This window comes from Rhipicephalus microplus, chromosome 6, assembly GCF_043290135.1.
Source record: "Rhipicephalus microplus isolate Deutch F79 chromosome 6, USDA_Rmic, whole genome shotgun sequence".
NCBI classification, from domain to species: domain Eukaryota; kingdom Metazoa; phylum Arthropoda; class Arachnida; order Ixodida; family Ixodidae; genus Rhipicephalus; species Rhipicephalus microplus.
The window spans coordinates 33,909,305-33,934,590 of NC_134705.1; the positions used below are offsets into that span (position 1 = coordinate 33,909,305).

The 25,286-nt window shown below is 44.1% G+C and overlaps 1 protein-coding gene and 1 pseudogene across 1 annotated transcript in view; both read right to left on the reverse strand.

The window, feature by feature from the left end:
- Positions 1–25,286, reverse strand: part of Trap1 (TNF receptor associated protein 1) — a 109,568-nt gene that overhangs the window by 56,663 nt on the left and 27,619 nt on the right. The window contains exon 3 of the mRNA XM_037419202.2: positions 7,240–7,626. Within this exon, the coding sequence (XP_037275099.2) occupies positions 7,240–7,626 (387 nt within the window). The remainder of the gene's footprint in view (positions 1–7,239; positions 7,627–25,286) is intronic.
- Positions 10,546–19,907, reverse strand: LOC142765119 (uncharacterized; annotated as a pseudogene).

Below are 25,286 nucleotides of genomic sequence, written 5' to 3' on the forward strand. Positions count from 1 at the left end.
ACACATTAGCCCCGCATCTCGTTGCAATTCACGGAAGAAAAATGGAAAAAAGACGCTCACATTCCCTTATTGCGTCTCATTATTTATCTAGAGCTTTATTCTCTTCAAGCAACAAATTACATAAACCACGTATGCCGTATTAAATAATGTCCGTAATTTCACGTGCCACTGTTTGCAACGTGAGGGCAGAGTCGTCTACGTAGAGGACCAATGTCACTGCATTGCCGTGTACATAGGGCCATTCATAATTCCACGTCATGTCCTCATTCTCTGGGCACGCACCGGAAGAAGGGAAGGGGAGCAGCGTTCATCTTGAAATTCGACCCATTTCCGCGGAGCGTAACATTGCAAATTTTGGCAGACGTGATCATGAACGCCTCGTCTACGCATTGCGCTTGTCAGCTCAAAATTGTCAAACCTGGTGAGTGGCATTTTAAAGGGGTACTGACACAAAATTTTGGGGCCCAGATAGCCTGTGGGGTCGATTCTCGTGAACATTCGTATATCATCTACAATATATCACCTGCAAATATAGCTTGGAAGGTATTTCAAATTCATTTTGAAGCTTGTGTGAGCGACCGACTCCATAGCGCTATAGACACCCTCGGAGGGAACCTCGGGGTGACCCCCTATTTCTCCCATGTCACCACGCTGCGGTCAACAAAACAAGTTATAATGACATCATAGCCGCCATTTTTCTTTTGCCGCCTTAGTTCACGAAGTCTATATTTCTCGGCGGCAGGTTGCGAGTGCGTGGCCATGGCGCACGCTTAGAAAGTTTTGTGTTTGGCGACAGTCTAGTCCCGTTTCCTATTCGAAAATAATTCTTGATGCGGACCGTGCGGAAGTGCGTCACAGTTCTGTGTACTGACTTGGTCAAGAGCTGCACACGCTAGGTGGTGACAGTTTCACCCAGCTTTTTTAACTTTCTCAAACCGAAACTGAAACGGATCGATAATGAGAGGCCTGTAATTAATTATCTGTTGCATGCTGCAATAAACGATGTGTCGTGTCATGACTAACAAGCCCCCAGCAACGCATTGAAGCAGAAAAATGCGAGGCTAAAGTTTTTGTGTCAGTACCCCTTTATCTCTAGCAGTGCAAGCGATTCTACCACATCACCTGCGTGGCAGACTGAAGGTGCAACTGATCCGAAAGCATCGGTGAAATTACTGATTGCGGCGCAGTGTCCGATGTGGTTTATTGGCAGCGTTATTCGTTTTCAGAACCGCGCATTTGCTCCTGACCCGGCGTGCAGTCGCATTCGCTGGCGACGAGCCCCGGTGCCCCACACTGATAGTAAGGACCGTGTAAACCACACCGGCACAATCGTAAGTTGCCTTGATCTGGTGGGCTTCACTTCGGGTGATTCCGCTCATCAGGCCTCGTGTGTCACCCACGCGCTCCTGCTGTGGAATGCCACGTATGGGGCAGCGTGGGCTGTACAGAACGCGTAAGCGTAGGGGTATGTGGTGCATGCTCATCACCACGTGATACGTGCTCATCAGTGAATGAACCTGACACGTTACCCCTAAACGCCTCCGAAACTACTGCACCACCACGTGCAGCGAGGCTCGATTGACAGCCATGCGGATATACATTCGTGCTGCGACGATGTCCCCTTGTATGCGCTTAGCTGCAGCGGTGTGCTCTTCTAAGTGTGCGAACTTGCATTCCCTGATATGCACCGCCAAAGTCTGAAGCGCTTGTTGCGTAATGCACTCAAGCTTCTCTGCATTCGTGGCATGAGGGTTAGCGAGACGATACAGTTTGTTCATCGACCGTACATACTCCAGCGAGGATTTGTCCGAATGCTGGGTGCATTGCTCCAACTACCTTCCTAAACACCATTCATAATTACCCGGAAGGACTTCGGCGCAGAACTCTTCTACCATGCGGGCACGATGTCCACTTAGTTGGAACCTGCTCTTTGTCAGCGACACCGGGACCACGTGCTCAAGAAGTTCGGCATCAGAAAGCCCTGTTGCCTGGTGATAGTGGAGCAGCCAGTCGAGATACCTGTTGGCACTCTTGCAGTTGTGACAGCCAGTGTAAGTAGGCATGTCTACCTAGGGCGCTCGCCTGGCTTTGCATAACTGACAGCGCGTTCTGCAAGAGCGTCTAGCTTGAGGGCAGACTATTGCCCGAAGACTCGCCTACAGTTGGGGCGTGTCTCGGAGCAACTTGTGGCAGCGCCTCTCAGTTTGCGACACGACGTGACTGGGCGCCACGTGCAGCACTCTGTCGTAGACCTAGTCTCTGTTAACACAGTCTCTGCAACATCCTGGTCATCCAGCTTGAAACAACCAAAATCTCCGGTGTCAAAAAGTCTGAACATTGCCCCCCCGTTAGCCAAAGTATTGACACTACGACGCGAAAGCAGACAACATGAACAAATCTTGGAATTCCGACAGGCCTTTTGTCCTAATTTTGGAGGAGCGTCGGCAGTCGCTCGCATCCACAGAACTAGCCGTGTTGCCAAATTTATTACGTTGAGCGCCAGAAGAAAGGTAGTCCGCCTTATGTACGGCTGACGCAGAAGCCCAGCTAATGTTTCAGCCCCACACAGTTATACCTTGCACGATTAAAATCACCTCTCTGTAGCTCGAGTCATCGCAGCTGCACGAGTTCGGGCGAATAAGGCAACATGCTAGGTCAACATAGCAACACTTTATTGGATTGTTAGCAATAACGCGTAAATGTCGCATAGAGGAACTGTCCGCTCTAGAAAAATAACAAAGGGCAGACGCTTACGCCTTTGGTCGTCGATCTCCTTGGCTTGCAGGGGGTATCCTAGAGTTGCCCTTCGCCTGGTGGTCGGCACAAGAAAGCTTGTCGCTGTCGGCACACTCGTTTTGATCAACCTACCAGTTTTCCTCTCCCAAGCAAGGGTTGGTTTCCTCGCTGAATGAGGGTACCCAGTTACACAAGCCGATAAAGAAGAATAGTGTGCACCAGCCACGGGGTTACAGGTTCCTTTGAAAGAGGCATCATTGTCTCGTTTCTGAAAGGGACAAACATGTCCTCGCAACTAGGCTGCTGTGCTGCCGTAAAAGTGAAAGAAACCATGGGCGCACGTGCATCCCCACAAGGCAGGAGCCACGGATGTGTCTCAGGAACACGTGGAGAAGAAAATCTTGGCGGTATTATGATCTCATACCGCGACATAGCACTTGAATAACTGCAGTCTTGGTGGCTGGCAGAAAGCGCTGATAGGAAATGTTGCCTGTGTTGAGTCAGCAGGTGCAGGCGGACTCAAAGAGGCTCGCACAGCACGAGTACTTTGATGGGACAAGCTCTAGCTTCGACGAAAGTTTCCTTGGTTGATGTGCATCGAGGTAAGCCCAAACATGTGCGCAACCCTTGAGCTTGGATGCTTTCTAGCGTACTCGCACAACTGCGCTTCTTGCTTGAAAGCATGAGCTTGCTGTATCGTAAGTACCCTATGAATAAAATTCGTACAGTTGCAGGAAAGCTGTCTCCGAAGGATTCCGTTTAGCTCAGGTCACAACCCAAAACAATATGGAAAAAACTTTTCAGCTTTGATTTCAAGGCAGTGACATGTTTTGACCACTATAGATTACAGGTGATGATCACACCTAGGAATTTGTGTTGTGCTACAGCATGAATTCCTATTCCATTCACAGTTAGCCTTATATTTCTTTTCATGCGAAGATAAGCATTGCACATTTTTCAGTTGACAGTGCAAGACCCTGACAACATAGGTACCTTGCTGCGATGGTCACTGCACGTTGCAGTCCAGCACACTGTTGGGGCCGTGTAGCTCCAAAAAGGCTACAGAAATGTCATACAAAGCTGTGATTGGGTGCCAGTAGCATGTTCAGGCATAAGTGATCAAATTATTATTCGTAAAGCAGCGAGCACATAACTGATTAACTAAGGAACAAAATTGTGCTGCAACACTTAGTGCTGATAGCTCCTTCCAATTCTTAGTACGCCCTTCCACAAGAGGCCCCTGTGCTGCGGCAAAGGTGCCTTCGATATGGTTAAGATGCAATATAGTTATAGCACAGTCGAACCCCACTACAACTGAACTCACGGGGCACGGAAAATATTTCGTTGAAGTGAAAATTTGATTGTAGAGAAATCGAAAAAATATAGCTGATCTGAGCTAGCAAAACAAAGGAATGTTTATTCCAAAAATTAAAGAAGTGTCTGTTGCTTCCTATTCTTTCCCAGCAGTGCCACGATGCGATTCTCAGTCGAGCATAGCGAGGCCATGGTAAAAAGCATGCTGAAACAACGCCTACAACCGCTTTCGCAAACGCACTAAACAGTTGCATTGACACGTTAAAAGCAGCAGCTGTCCGCCATTAGAGTGCATCCGACAACGCCGAGATGGAGGCAGGTTATCGTGGAGTGGTGACTTTTGCCTTATTCTATCTATGCCATTATTATCATCCATCACTCGCGGCTCGCTGATATTGCTGATAATGCGGACGAATAGCCGCTCTGATTATGTACCACACTGGCCAAGCGCGAATAAAATGATAAGCATTGGAATCGGAAAAGACATCGTTTTGCAGTTGCACCCAGCAGCTGTGTGGCAGCTGCGTGAAGACAACCATGAACTGAGCGACTGAGCTTCTGCTTCGGATCGTCTGCGGCTCAAAAGCAAGCAAATGGCAAAAGCAGGGCAGTCGCATTGCCATCAATATTGAGCAATGGCGGCGCCCATGCTTGCTGAACAGAGATGGTTTCTGGAGGTACCAACGCGTGTTTTAGACTTCGTCGACATATTTTCAGGCACTGAAAATACATCAAAATGTTAAAGATTGGGTTTATTGTATAGCAATAAATATCTCAGCCTGAAATTTCATAGTGAAATTAGGTTGAAGCTGGATGGCAGAAGAAAAAGTAGCAGTGTAGAAAAATTACCAGTGTAGATAAAAAAATTACCATGTGGTTTTTCTTTTGTTTTTCATCTACTTCTTAAAAGGTGCTTCACTAGGTAACATGAAAAATTTTAGTTAGGCACTGGAAGTTTCTGCGCACCCAATGAAAACTTTTGTACCACTAGATTTTTTTTATTTGTTCATTAAAGCTACAAAAGCATGAAGTGAGTAGGTGATGAAAAGCTTTGTACCACTAGATTTTGTTTATTGGTTCATTAAAGCCGCGAAAGCATGAAGCGAGCTGGTGAGCTTGAAACATTTACCACTCACCAAGTGTAGAATTCGCAAGCGAAATTCCTTCCCTGTCCTCTTCGGTACCGGAGCGTCACGGAGCAAGATCACACGACACAGACGCATCAACACGTTATGCACATGCAAGGTTACAATCGCATGGCATGTCCATGCAAGGCAATGCACGCAAGCAATGTTAAGTCCCTTGAATATTCTCTACACTTTACTGCCTGTTTCTGTGGGATAGATCCTTCTATATGCATGCAGGTTTGGAAAGGCTGGCATGAATCAGGTATCCTTACCATGATACACAGTGTCGTTGCACCAGTGGAACTGCTCAAAGGGACGATGCACCAAAAACGCGCCAAGCGTTGAGAATGCTGGCACCAGCACAAAGCAAGAACGGCAAGAACACCAACACAAAGAAAATGAACGCAACGTAGCCTCGCACCTGGCTTGATAACCAGTTGAAAACTTGAGTAACGCGCACATATTCCATTTGTATATGTTAATATTTTTATCAACTTTCATTCCTCCATTGAAGCAACATATTGCACAAATTACACACGTCTCAAATAATCCTCGCAATGTCACGTACTACTTTGATGTATGCAGAATGATTCCTTGTTGTGCATCACCTTCTCCATGTTGGGATGCAGGCCCATGAGACAAAGAGCAAGCGGTGATCAGCCTGCAATATCACCTCTTTCAGGGGCACTTAGCGTAGCATATCTTGGCTGACGAGATCGTGAGTGCCTTGTGCATGCATTGCTCTTGCCTGTTCGAATCGCTCAAGCCTGGTGAGGGGTCTTTAAGGCCTTCATAGACGGAGGAGCAACAGACCATCTGTAATTAGACCCGGTTAATATGAGGTAAAAGACCCTTATGGCCTATTAGTGACCTGGCTATTTCCTCCTCTGCGACCCTTCTCAGCCATGCCCATGAAGCAAGAAAGACAGGAACGGAAACTCCAAACCGGCGGCAGCGCGAGCGCGCGCCGCGATAATGTCCCTCTGAGAGAGGAGTTTGGCAAACGTGCGTGCAGCGATTCTTGCGACGACGCACAGAACTACTATTCTCCACTGCAAAAGAGAGCGCGCGCCGGCGGTCTCCGACAGCGCCCCGAGTAAAACCCAGGTGTCGTCTGCTACATATGCCACTCACCGATTCCACCGTGCTACTACTGCAGCTATGAGTTTTTTTCGCCAGCGCGGTTCGCCAGAACAAAATGAACTACGCAGAGCATCTTAGGGCCAGCTTCTTTATTTATTTATGTTGGATCAGATGGTCTCAGAACAACGAAAGGAAGTAAGTGGTCAAATGAACGAAGCAGACGATCTTTATTCGTAGCAAGGCGCGTGCATAAAATAATTCATTATGTAGCTTGAGGACAGATTTTGCATGTTCATTATTATAACAGTGCCATACAGATTTTCTGCATGGGAAAGATAGACAGACATTTAGAAGCACATTACAACAGATGGCAACAGCTGATTCAACAGAAGAGCAGAGACTCCCATGACGAATCAAGGTTCTTGTAGCTCCCCAATGCGATACCTTACGTTTTGAACGTAGGTTTCACTTACTCGCATGTATAAATAAAACCAAGAACTGGCCGGAATATCACTGAAATTACCAATAAAAGCAATGCCAAACGATCGAAGGTTTGATGATACTCGTCACGAGTCAGAAGTCCTCGGCGAACATTTTACCAACCTCTAAACTTCTAGATGAAAAGAGCGTGGTTCTCAGCTTTATGTGTTCTGGTATTGTAACTTGGCAGGAACAAATGGTTATCACCAAGCTCCAACGTAAAACAAAATTCGGAAGAGCACGGACACAAGACAAAAACTTTTTCCTTTTCTGCTTTTATTATTTCATATAACAGTATTTTCTATAACAGTGTTTTGCCCATCTATTTTTGGTGCCTAAAGCCCGTGTTTTTTGGTGCCTATAAATGTGGCCTCTAATCATAGCACTTCCCATCAATTTTTAAGCAATTGCACCAACTTAAGTAATTACATATTGCTAATGTTATTTTTTTACATAAATGAATGCTGGGTTAAAAAAGGTCAATAATGGGGCAGCTTACCTGCAGTGTGTTGACTTGTTGTCCGTTGAGGTAGATGGGGCTACCCACGAAATTGCTGTACTTCTCAATCACTTTGGTGACAAACTCTCCATCAGCAAAGTCTGAATATTCTGGCTTTAGGTGAAGCACAATCTTGGTGCCTTCCTGCACACCCTCAGCCTCAGAGATTTCGTAACGGCCTGAGCCGTCAGAGCTCCATCGCACTGCTTTGGCATCTGCAGAACAAGACTGCGAAAATACTTCCACCCGTTCGGCAACCATGAACGCCGAATAAAATCCAACGCCAAACTGGCCAATGATGGACCCTGCGTTGGTGTCGTTTGCAGCCAGCTTCTTGAGGAATTCTTTCGAGCCTGATCTTGCTATGGTGCCCAAATTGGTAACCATCTAAAATACAACAAAACAAGCCGGTTAAAATCATTCCTAAATGCTCAATGACGACATGTGGAAACTAGATTTAGCAGAAATACTACACTTATTTTGAAACACTGCAAAAAAAAATAGATTTTATTTTCTACAACTCCATTTATGACAACGATGTAGACACACATATAATGAATCATTCAAGTGTGTAATGATGCCATGAAAGTAATACATCTAATAAAAAACACTGAGTACACTTTTCTGGAAATAATTCAATGGCTCCCACACATTGTGGGAATCAATTTGACGTGAAGCAGATGGTGAGTAGCCACCAATGCTAAATGTTTAGCTTTGGGCCATGTGTACTAGGTAAACTGACATACTTATATAAATTTAACAAGACAAGGGGAATTTAAAGGGGTTGTTCTAGATGTGGACAATCTTATTAACGAGCTTGATCTTGTGGCGTCCGCGCTCTACCGTGCCTGCACGTCCCCTCCCTCCTTTCATATGCTCCCCCTTCTCGTCTTGCACACTGACGCAGGCAGCGTCTGCTGGATAGTTTTTTTATTTAAAAAAAAATCGGCTGCTCGCGTTACGCAGCCATTCACTGGCGCAGATCACTGTGCAAGCACATTTATGTATTAAGTTTCTTTTTTTTTTTTCGGTGTCTTTACACGGAAAGATCATTCTAGCCTTCATGACTTTCTTGAATTCAGTTACCTTTTCATGGCACCTGTAAGTATTAACACTGAGAGCACCATCAAATTAATTACCAATTTTAAATTTTCTGCTTCTAGTAGCATTGATAATATCAATTCGAAGATACTAAAAATACGATTTACATGTCCCTCCCACATATTATTTCACATTTTCAGGCAGTCTTTGTCTACCAGTAGGCTTCTTAGGAACTGGCAAATCGCAAAAGTTATTTTTGTGGTTAAAGCAGGCCGTAAAGATCAAGTTGAAAGTTATCATGCCATTTTGTTAATTTCTATCATCTGTAAATTACTTGAACATATCATTACTTAAAGTTATTTTTGTGGTTAAAGCAGGCCGTAAAGATCAAGTTGAAAGTTATCATGCCATTTTGTTAATTTCTATCATCTGTAAATTACTTGAACATATCATTACTTTTCAGCTTTATCTTTTTGCATCGAAAAATTTGTTTAGCTCCACACAATGTGGCTTCAAAAAATGTTTCTCTTATGATACACAACTATTAGAATTCATGACTTAACTACAGACTGACTTGGACATTAATACACAAACAGATCGACTTTCCTCTATTTTTCAAAGGCTTTTGCTCGTGTCGACCATTGTTATCTAATTTGCAAACTGCCTGCCCTTATATTACACCTTTTATCGCTATCATGGCTTCAAAATTTTATTTCACTTCATGAACTGCACAGATTTCCAAACTGTTTTCATTGAGATGTCACAGAAGTCACTTCAGGAGTGCTCCAGGGTAGTGTCCTTAGCCCTTTACTTTTGCTAATCTTCATTAACGATCTGCTGCTTTTTTGCAGCTGACTGCATCATTAATTGAACTAAAAAATCTTCCACTGATCATGTGACCCTTCAAAATGACATACACTTTGCCAGCAGTCAGTGTACAGAGTGGTTAATGAGCCTAACCCATAGTTCAAGTGAGTCGGCTGAGGAGCGAGTTTGCCAACCTATGGCTTGAACACTACAAATTGTAAAACAATGTCTATTTCTCAAAGAAAGCTTTATTTCAAAATTTTCATAGAAAATTAACAATGGCTAAGTACCTCGAACTACCTCATATAAGTATGTAGGAGTTATCATTGACTGCCAGCTTCCATGGTCCTTCCACATACCTTCCATTTGTTCCAAGCATTCCAAATAACTGGGTTACTTGCATCGAAATCTTCATAACTCCACATTGAGCATCCGCAAACTAGCTTACTTAACATTTGTACGTCCACAGTTAGAATATGCCTCACCAGTTTGGTCCCCTCATCAACTCTATTTAAGACACATGATCGAAGTCATTCAAAACAGAGCAGCCCGCATCATCCCTCAGGACTACCAACGTCATAGCACTGCTATCAAATCAAATGCGGTATCGATTTACAGTAATTAAATATTCACAGTTGGATAGCCCTTTTTGTGTTGTTTTACAAATACATCTATTATTGCATGCAGTAGGCCCATAGTCGAGGGGGGTGAAGTCCCGGGGAAAGGGCCCCCCTCTCCATAAAGAAAAATTTGGATGAAAGGGAGTGTTTTACTGAGGACAATTAATAAAAATAGGTATTTTGCAAGGTTTTCAAGAAGTGCCCCTTCCAAGAAATACCTGGCTACAGGCCTGGCATGAAGACATTACCTTTCTCTCTGCACACACTAGCTCGCATGTCAGCACGCATCCCAAATCAGCGTAGCTTTACGCATCTTTTTGGCAGAATACGCACATTCAACTTATCCGCTTTACAACATAAGGTATCTTACTGTAGAATGATCTTCCTCAAGTGATAGTTTCAGCATCAAACAACAAATCATTCCGCGAGCAACTACACACTCACTACATCTAGCATCACTGCATAGCCATTTACATTGATGGCCATTTAACTGGTGACAAGATTATTTTGTCATAAATGTTTTATTGTCATCAGTATCACTGTTAAGTTACATCTGGTTTGTATAGTTCAACTGTTTAAGTTCTAATCTTTTTTTATTTATTTCTGTATGCCCCTCACCCTATGCTCTGAGAAGAGCCTGTAAGGTATGTTAAATAAATAAATGTAACAATGTACAAACAGCTTATGAATATGTAACTTGTTTAATGAAAACCGGCAGATTATGAAGCCAGGAAATGTATAGAGAGTGTTAATTGTATTAAAGATATAACTGCGCTAAAGACGAGACACTAAAAACGAAATCGACAGGATGATCGCAGACTAACAACTGTAGCAGGGTTTTACAGGCTTCCAAGAGAAAAATTCAAGGACTTTTCAAGGACCTTGTAATAAATTTAAATACCTCAATTTAAGTTCACGATAAATTTTTTTGTACAAAGGAATGGATGTTCATTTCAATTATGCAGTCTCACTAGACTAGAAATTCGGAAGCTTAGGGCAAGGCCTTTTAATTTTTTTTCTATTTCAGTCCTAATGCCATCAAGTTCATCAATCTTGACTTTCGCAGTCTTCAGCAAGCTACTGGACTTCACTACATGCTTGATGTCACCAGTCGCTTCTGCCTTTTCATCAAAGCCATCAGCAGGGATTATTGAATCAGCACCAACTGCTTCAAGTTTCTTTTTCTTCAGCTGCATGCATTCAACTTCCTTCATAATCAGGCTTCTTTTTGTCTGACTTGCATTTTCTTGGCACTTTTTTCTTCTCTGATTCCAAGTGTGCACCATAGTGCAGCCTCGCTGCGGACACAGCCAATCTGAGCTCTTTTGTTATCGCGACATTTAAAATGCCACCTGCCCTTTCCGCTGAGGCACATATGACACGCTGCGAAATATACGACAAGCCCTTCAAGTTCTCTACGGAGATTTGGCGGTTGACGCTAAAGCCCCGTTCAACACTTGCTTGTCCATGACTAAGAACAAGAAGGAGCTTGGTTGTTTTCCATAGCTCTTTGTAGAAAGGGCGGAAGCTCAAGAGTTCACAAAAGAACTCGTCCAGCCTGCTAACACTCCTCTCAAAGAGGCGAAGCTCTTGCTTGAACTCTCAGCATTTCAGTGCACTCTGCAAGTACACATTCTCGCCGGCTGTCACTTAGTCTTCCTGCTATGGCCAAGAAGTCTGGCACCTTTCTTAGGCCCACCAGGCACTGATTTGGCTTTGAGCACATGAGCTGTTGGTCTAGAGCAGACAGGTTTCGAACCAAAGATGATTTCAAGGGACTTCGATCCAGTATTTTCTTGGCCACCGCTACCAAAAATTGCTTGCACTCCATTCTGAATTGAAATGCATCCTTTGCATTAGCTTTTGAATCCTTCAGTGCTTGTTCACACTTGGGACCAATATCCACTTTTTCAAGTAAAATGTGGTTAATGGGGTTATCAACCTTCATCCTCAGCAGACCACCAAGCCCTCCCAATGACAACAACACCGAGGCTTTCATGAATATTGAAAGGAGCTTATGCACAATGCTTTCAATATCTCTCCCAAGAAAGACAATCATGGGTTTGTCAGATTGAAAGTCAAGAATGGCTGAATAATCAATGCAACACTGAGAATGAAGTTTAGTTTAGCCAGTGTCAAGGAGTCGCGACAAAAGCTATGCACATTTTCAAAGGATGCACACTTCGGTAAGCTCATCTGCTTGATTCTTGCAGACACCACGTATTTCTTCATAGCGTTCCAAAGAAGTGAAGTTCTCTCAATCAAAATTGTGTTATCCACCCATCGATGGGACACAAACTGCACAGTAAATTTGTTCTGGGTAGTTACGGTTGCAAAATCATCCCTTCGTGCAGGTGAGTCATGATGAAAGAGTGCACTCATGCTTGACAGTAGGATGTCGATGCCCCACCTAGAGGCTGTGACGCCTGCTTTGTAGGCATTACGAACGGTATGGAGGCCACATGTTCCCAAGTCAACACATTGGACATGGTGGTTTTCTTGAAAATAAGCTTGCATTTTTCTAAAAAAAACTTGAGGTTGACATTCGGCCCGTTCATGGTTATCTGAAGAATTTTGCCAAGTGGCAAAGGCTCCAAAGCCTTCAGTAGTATATCATTTAACCATATGGTGTAGTAGCGCAAACCATATGGTGTAGTTTGCGCTACTACACCATATGGTTAAATGATGTCTCACCAACTAGCCCAGCTATCAACCCTACTGAACTTCAGTAGTACGCCCTGCATATCGTCTGCTGTGGAGTGCCCCATGAAAGCGGAGGTGTAGTATCAAGTGACCACCTTGTGTGCAGAGTCCCAATATCACACATGCACGTCCATTTGCTTTTCTTGCAGGAAGTCATTCATCGACTTGTCAAAAAGTACCTCTTCTAGTACCTCTTCGGACTTCTGTACCTCTTCTAGCAAGCATGACAAGAGAAATGGCCTCAGTCCATAGCACACAACATACGCACATTTCTTCTTGCCGCAAGAAAATGATTTGGCCCCTTCACTGTTAGGAAACATACGCTTGAAGAAGTCGCCAGTTTGTGCCACTGATCTGTACGAGGAGTGGGATGTAATTACTTTCAGTGTACACAGAATTTCGGCATCAGTGATGACTTCGTGCGACTTGCAGGCGCTGCTAAGATCAGTCGCTTGGGATGGAGCCGAGCTAGTGAACCGCTCACTTTAGTGTGCCGTTAGTTAGGTCTGCATAGAGTTTCCAGCTGCCATTTTCACAATTACATTAATTTTTGCATGGCTTTTGAGAGCAGATTCACCCATAGAAGCGACCTTGCAGCTCTTTTTACACAATGTGCAAAATCACAGTGGGGGTCTGATACATACGGCACAATCCAATGCTTATAATTATCGTTGCTGAGCCAGGCGCTCTGGAACTTGCATTTCCCAGGCATTACTGCAAATTATGCCACCTGCGTGCACGATCATGTGATCACAAAGCATACAGCAACCAACATGTGCAAAACAAAACACCACCGGAGCATGAGCAAGCACTAACAAGCTACACAGCCCACAAAGTGGCTGACAGATGGATGGACACTGAGGTGGCTGAGGCTAGCGAGTGGGTGCTGCACTTTTTTTTTAAAGTTGCTGAGGGATACCACTAAGTGAAAAGTGAAGCCAAAAGAAAACATTTTAAACACTTGTAACGTGTACAGCAATAAGCACATTCGCGCAACTTTTTCCGGAGCTCAAAATTCTGCAGCCTTATTGAGGCTATCATCTTATGGCTTCTCGCCAACCTTAGCCAAAGCAAGCCAGATAAAAAAAAATGGCGCTGCGGGTGCATGCATGCCTCCATATCACATGGACGGTTTGACTGTGTCTGACTTCACTATTGCGGTGTCGCGGGGCGCGATAAGCAATGATGTTTGCCCGGCACCTTGCTCAGCTGCTGTGAGTTGCGAGTCGTACAATTGGACCCTGTGGAAATCGCCAATATTCAAGGGTTTTCAAGGAGTCAAATGAAAATCTAGGACTTTCAAGGCCTGGAAAATGAATTTTTCAAATTCAAGTGTTTTCAAGGATTTCAAGTACCTGTGCGCACTCTGTGCATACTTGCCAAATTTAAGGATGCTGTATCCGGGAGATTTCCGCAAAAGGGGCTGGAAAGGGGGTGGGGGTCCTACTGATTTATTTTATAATTGTCATTGCACCAAAAAAAAAAAAAGACATGGCGAAAAACGAAGACCAGGTGGAGGGGAGGGTGGCATACAACCTCGCAAGTTTAAATAGTATCGACGATGCGGTATAGTGAACTAGAAGAGATGTAGCGGCACAAACACCTTCGCACAGGCGGCCTGTTTTCACATGAATGTCACGAGATGGCGCCACTAGAACTTTTCATACTACTATAGCGTGCCAGCCAACAGTTGCTGTGGATTTTCGTCATGCAATAATACAGATTTTGATATTATCGGTGCTGCTATCTACACACACCAATCTCACTCAATATTTGCACATTTATGGTAGTGAATGTACTGGTAAATCAATAGCCCCCAAACTTTGTGTAACATAAAATGCCTTTTTGAGGGACCAGATGTTGCGAAACTTTCAGCTGCACCCTTCTTGCAACGCGGATGTGCGAATTCTTTTCGGGAATCTGCACATCCGCTCACATCATAAATGGCAATGAAGTGCCGATTCCTCTCGAAATCTGCACTTCGTTGCCGTTTGTGACGAGAACATAGTCACACAGAACGAAGTGTGGTTCAAAGTGGTGCTCGCATACTGCTGAAGAAATGCTGGAAGCTTTGCATTTTTTTTAATAAATGTATATAAGGAGGTGTTGGTGCCAAAGCGTGGCGCCGGCTACTCCTCTTCTCTTGCACAAATGTCGACATCGTATATTTTGTAGCAAACACAAGGCTATACATATGTACATAGCACAACGCTTACACAATGAGTCCACATTTTTCAATACTGAATGTCCACACCACACAGAAATGTGACCACACTACATAGAAATGTGTCCACACTACACAGAGTTTGTAAAAACACAAGTAATCACGCCAATTTAAATGTTCACACAAAACATGAAAGTTCAATAACATGTCTAAGGTGATCTTGTCGCTTAAATACTAAACTGTTTTCAGAAAGGTTGTCCCCAAAAAAATCAAAGTTAAACACGAAAATACTGTTCTGAAACATACCGGTTAACAGTGACAAAGTACTTTTTTTTCTTTAGTACTTTTGAGCTATTTTGGATTCCTCCAGAAAGTGAACGACTGCACGTGCTGCAGTGGCTTGTAGCTTTCCTTTTGGCCATGGACCTAACATTTTTCCAATTGATGGAGGTCGCTTATCCAAAGAATTGAGTTTTTGTAAAAGATTCTTTTGAGGTACGTCATGATTTTTACAATGCAGAAGAATGTGCTCCACGTCTTTTTGAGCTTCTCCACATGAGCAGGTAGGACTGCCAGCTTTCCTTATTCTATACAGGAAGGCCTTCCTGTAGGCTGTACCAAGTCAAATACTATGGATGACTGTTTCTACCGATCGGCTAACCTTTAACGGAATATTAAATTTTACACCAGGATCTGTTATACAACTGAGAGTTTTGCGCACCATTTTCGAAGCAGGTTTCCATAGACAGTTGACAGCTCAGCTTATCTATTAGACATCGTGCATCGCTCATCGATAGAGGTAGCAGTGATATATATTATTTTCTTGATGTGCTGCATGTGCAATGTGATCAACTATGTCGTTTCCTGCGATTCCACAGAAGCTTGGCACCCACTGGAACATTATGGTGTGGTTTATATCTTTTGATATAGCGTACGTCTTCTGTATTTCATATGCGAGCTCACTAGCTTTGTTGCCCAAGCTGATTCCTTTTAGAGAAACTAATGAGGACTGTGAGTCACTGATAATTACCCATCCAAGTGAACCTGGCTGTAAACATATGAAGCCTAAAGCACAAAGTATTGCATAGAGTTCTGCCGTTGTGGGTGTTGTGAAATTGCTGAGTTCAAAAGCTTTTCTCGTTTGGTATGCAGGTACAAAGAATGCCAACGTAGAGCTTTGATTCAGACATGATCCGTCGGTGTACATGTGAATATAGTCTTCATAGTATAAAGGTGTGTTAAAGTTAATTGCTTTATTACGATTATGGGCAGATTGTTCTTACAATTTATTCCCGGAATCGAAGTTGTAATATCTGAGATAGAAAGTCGCCATGGTGGGTGGGATGCACATGGAGGCCAGTATTCGTGCGTAGGCAGTAAACTCTTGAATTCTACAATAGTTGTACATATTCTTGCAGCTGATTTCTCGTGAATAGCTCGGCATAAGGGATGATTAGCATGTTGAGTTGCCAACCGAAGATAATGCCGACGAGTTGCCGTAAATCTCATAGCATAGAAAGTCGGTTGACGAGACTCTGCAATTACCAAAGCACTGGCAGACGCTCGCGGTACACCAAGACATATACGAAGGCTTCTGGCCAACAAACTTTGAATTCTCTCCTCTAAGTTACGTGATCCATGTAAAACCGGGGCAGAGTAAGCTATTTTTTGTCGAATGATTGCCGAATATACATGCAATAAAAAAGAACATGAACTACCCCATCTCACTCCGGTCAGTCGACGTAATATATTGATTAGGGAGTTGACTTGGTCCTCTAATGATTTTATCTGTGAAGACCAAGACAGACATCTGTCTAAAATAACCCCTAAAAATTTGTGCTGTCGCACAAGTTGTAAGTGCTGAGAGTCTATCTGAAGTTTGAATTTTTTAAGGCATTTCCTGTTGAATGGAAGTACAGATGTTTTCTCATGAGAAAGAATCATGCCTCTGCTCTTAAAAAAGTCACTGATTATTGTCAGCTCATCTTGAAGTTTGTGCTGAACTGTTTGAATGCTCGTGTCTGATGACCAAATGCACAGATCGTCTGCATATAGGGAATATTTCAAAGCAGTAGGCAAGATATGGAATAATTCATCCATAATGCAATTAAATAAAAATGAGCTTAGTACACTACCCTGTGGAACTCCTTGACTAACTTCATGCTCTTTACTTTTAACGTCAGCTGTGTCAATGAACATTTTCCTGTCTCTTAAGGATTCTGCAATCCATCTTAGTGTTCTGCTCAACTGAATTACATCGTGTAGTACATAAGTGTGGCTGGTTGTGTCAAATGCTCGCTTTATATCCAGAAATAGTGCAATCACGATTCTTCCATAGCTCCTCTCATGATCTACATAAGTTACAATGTCTAGAATGGCATCCATGATGCAGCGGCGTTTACGAAAGCCTGCCATATTTTCTGGAAGTGCGTTCGTACATTCCACCGAGCACTGAAGTCTAGCGTCGATCATCTTTTCTATAAGTTTACAAAGACAGCTAATCAGGCTGACAGGACGGAAAGAATCTAAGGATAGAGGTTTTTTTCTGGGTTTGAGAATTGGGACCACTCTTGCAACTTTCCAGGAGGATGGGAGGCACTCTGTTGTCCATGCATCATTAAATATCTTCAACAAAATATTCGTGGTCGCAGCACCCAGGTTTTTAATGCTGCATATGTTATCCCATCTGGACCAGCTGCTGTCCTCTGTCGGCATGCTGCAAGAGCATTGTTTAACTCTTGCAATAAAAACGAATGATCTAGGCCCTCATGATATTTATTTAGAGAAAAGGTAATCAATGCTTTATATCCCCCACAGACTTAATGTATTCAGGCGTGTGCCCGGCTAGACTTGGTCTAGTAATATACTGACAAAATTCGTCCGCAACGGTCCTTTCCGGTACATTCTTCACTAAAGCTAAGGCCCTAAATGGTTGTTGAAGTGTTACTGTCCCACTTAAAGAGTGTAGAACATCCCATAATTTTGACTCGGGTGTAAATGGCGTTAGCGAAGTGCAGAATTCCCGCCAGCGCATTGTGCCTAGTCTATCTAGTTGTCGGCGCATTCGGTCATGCGTTTTTCGACAGTCGCGGTAATCTTCAAGTAGACCCATGCATCTGTATTTTCTTTCAGCACTGCGGTGAACGGCCCTAAGCCTTTCGTATTTAGTGTCTACTCCAGCGTAGCCTTCAGGAATTTTAACGAACTTGGAACACTGGTTTAATTTGTTTTCTATGGGTGATACTAAGCTGTCAGTGTCAGTAACTGTATCAGCTTGGTGTGACATATGATAACGAAATGCTTGCCAGTTAGTTATCTTTGCTGAGGGTCTATATTTAGAAAAGTGTAGTTTTGGATGCTGTAGTAGGATAGGTAAATGATCACTACCTTTTGTTTCAATGTCTGCTCGCCATGAAGCCTCAGATGCAATATCTTGTGAGCAGAGCGTGAGGTCCAGGTAACTCGAGTAATTGAAACCCCGTAGGAACGTCACTGAATTGTCATTTAACAAGCACAATGAACTATCCTGAATTGCTTTTTGTAGGTCCTTTCCCCAACGATCGCAGTAGGCACTTCTCCACATGACATTGTGAGCATTGAAATCTCCCCAATATATCACAGCTTTCGTGTACGTCTGAAAAAGGGCTGTCAATGCAGAAAGCGAGATATCTGTGGAAGGCTGGAGATAAACTCTGACTATTGTTATATTTACTCGACGAAATCTGATCTCACACGCTCCATATTCTGGATAATCCAATGATGTAGCATTCAACTGTACTGATGGCAGATCTTTTCTCACACATATCATCGCTCTGTTCGGTCCTGTAGATCTAGAGGACATATACACAACGTAGTTCGCTAACCGAAAAGTAGTGTCTACCCCGAACTCTGTAATACTGAACACAAGAAAGGAGCTCTGAGCCACAAATTTTCTGAAGTCTGCACACTTAGGGTGAATACTCTTCGCATTCCACTGGAAGATCGCGTCATTTTGATAACAATTATTCATGTCTTGCATGCGCAGTGGCTGTTGTGGCTAACTGTAACACTACCTGGTCCATCGACAAGACGGCTTTGACTTCAGGAAGGTTGTTAGCCTGTGAGATCGTGGCTAGTATGGCTTTTAAAGCCGAGAATAACAATGGTATGACAAGATGAGCTATCGACACAGAGGAGCTTTTTGGTTGCATTACACTTACTGGACGCGATGTGCTCGTGCTTTCTTGGATGTAAACCATATGGTTCCTTTTCTCTTGAGGTCCCTCCCGAGACTCTTGTCGAGATTGCTCCTGGCTTGTTGATGTCCCCCCACTTTTCTCTTGCTTTCGTTGTCCCCCAGCAGCTTGCGCCTAAGTCATTACAGGGTTCTGGCATTTAGGTGCTTGCGGTCGAGGAGGCCGTGCAGGCTTCATGGTGTTCATGTTGGGCTCAGGTGCATCATGCTGCTGCGTGCGACCGTAGATGATGTCATCTTAATATTGAAAAGAAGCCGCCTTGTTCTGCGGGCATCCAGAGAACGAAGCAGCATGGGGGCCTTTGCGATTGGCACAATTAGATTGTGTTATCAGTTTGCAGTCCTTGTGATAGTGGTCTTCAGCGCATATTTTGCAGCACCTTGTTCCTCGGCAGTTTTTCCCCAAATGTCCGAACCTCTGATAACTACAGCAGCGTCTTGCTGGGCCGAGATACTCTTCAACAGGATGGCTAGTAAATACAAGGAATATTTCCTCTGGAAAAGGTCTGTCATATCTAAATTGTAAAATCCCACTTCTCAATGGGTGCGATGCTGCAGTGCCATCTTGTCGTATGTAACGAGTCTGGCGTCTAGCCGATGTCGCTCCTGCCTTTCTTAAATATTCTGTAAGTTGTTCTTCTGTCTACTCCAGAGGCACATGTCTGATTTTGCCTGCATTTCGCATGTAAGACTCCGGTATGAATGGCTTGATCAGCAAGCCAGCCACCAGCCCACACGACAACAAGCTTTTGGCTGAAGCAAGACAGCTCACGGTGACTGAAAAACTTCCATCTTTGTTTACTCGGAAAGAACACACTTTCTTTTTAGCTAGTGCAACAATTTTCGAGGCTACAACATTTGGGTTTACTCTCCAGAAGGTTCTCGTTTCCTCTATCGGTCGGAATACCACAAAGATTCCCTCAAATCTTCTCTTTTCATATGTCACTTGAGTAAAAGAATCTGTTTCCTCATCAGATTCAATATCTTCATCAATAAAGGAGTAGGTGAATGTCCCCTCCTGCATGTTGTCCGCCTGGTCTTCTACTCTCACCTTTTTCGCAGAGCTTACTTCGTTCGACATGTCCTCAGCTTTCCTCATCGCCTCCAAAACGAGTGTTGGTGCCCTGATGTAAGAAACCCTGCATGCTGACTCACATGCTCGTAGGTTCCGAAGCCACGCTGTGGTAAAGGTGGCCCTTGCCACGCTTGCACATCCTGGCTGGTTCCGCCTGCCACGGTGACGGTGAAACGTCAGCGATCAATACCGTCACACCTGTTCCTGCTATCAGGCGTTACAGCTGTTGTTGTCCCCAACACTGTAAAAAGCTTTTGAAGGCTGGAAAAAACCTAATTTGCAGAAGCACAGAAAGCAAAGGTTCCGCTTCCACTTTTTTCGAAGGTCGTCATCCTTCAGTGTGGCGAACAGCGATGCTTTTGGCGTGTTCAGGTAGCCCGTGCGGCAACCCAGAGAGAAGCACTGGAGTGAGTCTGCCCGCCTCTTCGCCATGCGGCGGGCTGCACGCGGCACTTACGATTTACTCAAGACGGCCCTAAAGCGCAACAGGTGCTGTGAACACTGACGACAGGTAAGCCCAGCCAATGTTACTCTAGCACGATGGGCCAGAGAACACTTTGGGCGCAGCCATTCGAACCAAACCCCCACCACACACACTGTGAAAATACGAAGCCTTGTTATGTGCATAATGGCTTGGAGTGGCTGAACACACCAGGGTAGGGTTTCCAAACCAAGGTGCGAGTCCCAACTAAGCTTCGAGGGGGAGGGCAATTACTGCCGAAATTCGCGTCACAAGAAACAACAAAACCATATCCGTCAAAACCACTGGCATATGTCTTTAGACACATGTGAATGGAGCAGCTGGCTGCTGCGAAAGCATGGGGCTACGTTACTAGATTCTTCGGGCCCGAGTGCCAAAACGCTTCTAGTCTTCTTTATATATATATATATATATATATATATTGCTTTCAATCAATCGTTGCGTTAGCCACGTGCCCTCGGAACTCGTAAAACGCTATGGCGTCACCGCGATAGCGGTTTCGTGTGCGGGTGCTGCGGCAAACGGCAGTTTCGTTTTCAATACGCGTGTGCTGGCTGCACACGTGCCTCCTTTTTGTTGTTTGTTTGCTATGTATGGTCCAATTTGCAGCAGCTTTGCCAGCAGCGTTTGTGGAATGTGGTGTCGCATTAACTGGTTGAGCGTCAAACGCACGCACAATTTCAGAGTTCTGCCATTTACATCGTCGGCATACATGATAGTGTCAAGAGCAGCTACGGTTTCCTCCACAGCGATTGTGGCAAATGACAACCACACAAAAAACAGTGTGCGCACTGACTGCGAGCGTAGTTCTTCTGAAGCTGCTCTCGGACTTCGACGATTTCGGTACTAATCACCTGCCTCAATGGGAAAATGTGTTTCGAGCATATGAATTTTGCCCCAACGAACACAGTGGAATTTCACTGAAGAATTGCACTAATTCATATCTGCCGGTTTTACATCATTGCAATGGGTTTGCAAAATGTGATAAGTTTTCAAAGTCTGGATAGAATTGGCCTGTATTTTTGTCAATGCGGCAGAGAAGGCACAAAAATTTCGATTTCCGGGAGATTTTCATGACACTCGTACAAACATAAAAAAAGGTGGAAATCGGAGAGTCTATCGGACAATCCGGAAGACTTGGCAGGTATGCAACTGGTTTATTGAAATATACACTCTTATGAAACAAACTGAGCGCGTACATGTGCAATGACAGTCATAAGCACATGACAAGTTACAGCACACCCAAGACTCCCACCTACTAAAAAGGAAATTGCGCATTTTGCGGGAAAGGTACACGGATGTGTCGCTGACGCACTTATCAGGCCTATGTCTAGCTATTCAAGATGCTTCAAAAATTTTTTCTTGCTCTTTGGCTTTTCGTTCGCCCTAACAGAATCACTATTGAGGGTCGTATGCCACCATACCACGGCCGCTGATGGAAATGCTAAAGTAAATGAAGAAGAAGAATCAGAGAAGAGTGAAAGGCGGAAGATTGAAGTGATACCGTACATACACAAGCTGTCGTATGGCATTAAAAGGGTGGAGGGAAGATATGGGGTCGATATAGTTTTTTTCAGTGCCTTGCAAGTTATCGTGTTTATGTGCCATGTCCATTGAGAGCAAAGTTAACAATGACAGATGTGATGTTCAAGGGACCAACAACTGGCCAGAACATGAAATAACATGACTGGACGGATGGAAAGATTGTCCCTCGAAGTGACTCAAGCCAACCATGTTTTTCTTGCAAGAAGTGAATTGAGATTTTTATTTGTTCCTTGAAAATTGCTATAAATGGCCTGTGGCGCCACCTGGGGGCAGAAACAAACTATTCGATGTGCGCTGTCATGTGACCGTGCGTTTATGTACGCAGTCAACAATTCCCTTGTTAGTACTGAAATGTTGTTTGTCTTTTATAGCAAAAGATAATCTGTAAAAATGCACGTATAAGCCTGCGTTAGTACTATACATTAAAGTGGCGCTGCTTTCGCGTGACGTAAAGAGCCCACTCTCAATGCATGCAGGTCAGCACGCTTTGAGCAGCTTCGGCGTTCCACATGCTCTTGCAACTGCGTACAGTTTATATCCATCGATTTCATGCATTGCAGTTAATTCAACAACAACCAGTGCCACTAGTGTCACTATCGTTGCTGCATTCAAGTCAACTCACAATGATCGACCTGAAGTGTGCCATCTAATGCTGCCAACGATGATGCTTGCACAGTGTCCGCGTTTTTATTTCACCTTGTGTGAGCTAAGATTAGCATTTCTAGGTCGCTACGATTTTAGACCGGCATAGTGTTGCATGGTCTCCAGAATGATGCACTGGTACTTGATGCGGCCGTACATATGTGCTAATTCGTTTTCAATTACACTTGGCTTGGCTCGTGTTTTGAGAGAGTAACGATGACGAGGGAAGCCATCCATGGTACAGGCGCAACATCCTTGGGCGCAGACGCAAGCAAAGTGGTACAAAAAAAATGACCCCGTACTTGCATGTTACACTGCAAATGTCGTCGAAAGACGACAGTCTTGCGTCTGGAGAGAGTGAACAAAATGTTTATTTGATGTCCTGTGCAAGAAAATCGGTGAACGGTATTCTGGAGGCGCTGCGTTAGAGTGCCTCGAGCGTGCAGCTAAGGCGAACAAGCGCATCAATACACGTCACACATCAGACATGAGCGCTATCTGGCAATCATCTTGAAAAACGAAGCGCGCGCGCGCTGCACGCCCGTCTAGAAGATGATAAGGTGCAGAACGCAAGGCGACGGGTAAGTGCCACCACCATGTCAACTTAGTAAAGCGTTGGAAACACTTGCCTTTTCGTGCAAGCATTGCATGGTCAGCGCAACGTGATAAATGCTACGGCACATAGAATTACTTATGTATGCCTTTTCTAGTAAGAGACACACATGCAGAATATTGACGTGTTGTTATGGTGCCTCAGATATCTGCAATAATTGCTCTTTAATTGACAATCGCACAAATATGAACACTGAATCTCGATTAATATTGGTGGGCGCTGCATATGAGAACGGCCGTTCGGGGTATCGTCTGGTGCCATTTAGGGTACTCTTAAGGGTGGACAAGCAGACAAATGTACAGACAGATACACAGACCAAAATTTTTGCATCAATGGTCCCCAAGAAAGACTATCGTCTTTAATAACGGAAAGCTGTATAAAAGCCACATCGTCTCATTGGAACGACTTGTTATTTTCCAAAATAGTTGTAAAGCTCAGAATAAACGCAGTTACGCATAGTTTCAGAAACTCCTGCGAAAGCGAAATGACAGCATGCACAAGTTGCCAGAAAAGCTACCGGCATTGTTATCAACTATCAGCGTTGCTAAATAAGAGGGCTTATCTATGTTCAGGGCCTATAAGATAAAAAATACTGCTTATACAATAACTACAGTTAGTTTAGATATAACAAAATTGAGAAATTTGTGAAAAAATTCGTTATTTAGAGGATTTCGTTTTAGGCAGGTTCGGTACGAAAATTTTGAAAATAAACACGCAAATCAAACAAAAGGGAGACTGAAGGCAGAGCTAACCCAAAAAACTTAATTTACAGCAAAAACTGTGTTATTATTGCGATAGCAATCCACCAGCTGTCACGCTGCAAGTACAAGAAAGGCACTACAAACTTGCAGTTGACCCGAATGATGACATCTATGTCTTAAATGCATGTGAAAAGTGAATTTGACATGCAAATCTGTCTCAATGGCAACAGGTGCTATTTACAAGCACTTTATATTCAACTCCACAGATCGTGTAAAAAAAAGACCATAAAAGATGGTTAACGGTGAGTTTTACTTTTCATCAGATCCAGAAGAACTTGGCAACAGAATGCATTATCCTAATACTTTATTGAGAGCCAGCGAGAATAATCATGTTTAAAATATATTCTAGAGATTTTTCTAGGGTCAATTCAGGTATGAAACGTCTGCCATCTAACCACCCCCCATTTGGTGACGGCGTCTTTTTTTTTTTTTTTTAAATATAAACCATTTCTTACCGCTTGCCCGCCCGCCCACTCGAGTTTGTTTGTCTGTCCGTCCGTCCGTCCGTTCGTTCGTTTGTTCCTTCGTTCGTTTGTTCGTCCGTCCGTCCCATCCATCCATCCGTCTGTCCGTCCATACATACTCGCAGGCGAGCACCGCGCTGCGTTGCTTTGACGAATGCACGTTTGAGCGCGCCCGACATCCCTCCGTCACGAAGAGAAACAGATGCAGTGCTGTCTGGGTAACGTTGTCAGCGCAAAATGCAACATGTCACATTTTGTGCCGATCGCCGCCGCGCCGCGCCAACGAACACTGGTCGTGCTGGTCTCGCCTGGCGTCAGGCTACATATAGAGTGCTCGTGTTTTGCTAGCGTGGCGTACCTGCGCTCAGCGTGCACCTCAACGTTAAGTCAGAGTATATTGGGCACTTCATTATGCGCTCGCACCGTCCACTGACCAGAGAAGCCGCGTTGCTGGTACCCGCCCATCCTAAGTTCGCTGACATAGGCGGTTAGGGACACGCAGAAAACAGACACACCCACGCATCTCCGTGTAGTTCTGCTGCAATCCGCCCACTAATGTGGGCAGGGAGACGCGAGCATCGCGTTTCATTTTGACTGACCGCAACCTATCATTGCATTTTTTTTCTCTGCTAGGCATTGAATTCTGGCGCTGCAGTCACACTGGCACACTGGCCTACTTGACTGCACGGTTCCTATACACCATTTTTTTAACGCATTAAAGTGCCGCCATCTTGGAGTTTCAGTTTCGTTCCAGTTTAGTTTTCGTATCAAATAAACAAACAGCTCTACGGTGAACTCACACGCACAAAATCGCTTTGCCGGCACATTCAAGGTTTCATGACCACGATCATTTCATATTGTGACAGAAAATCTACAAAACAAGCACTTACCAGTCCA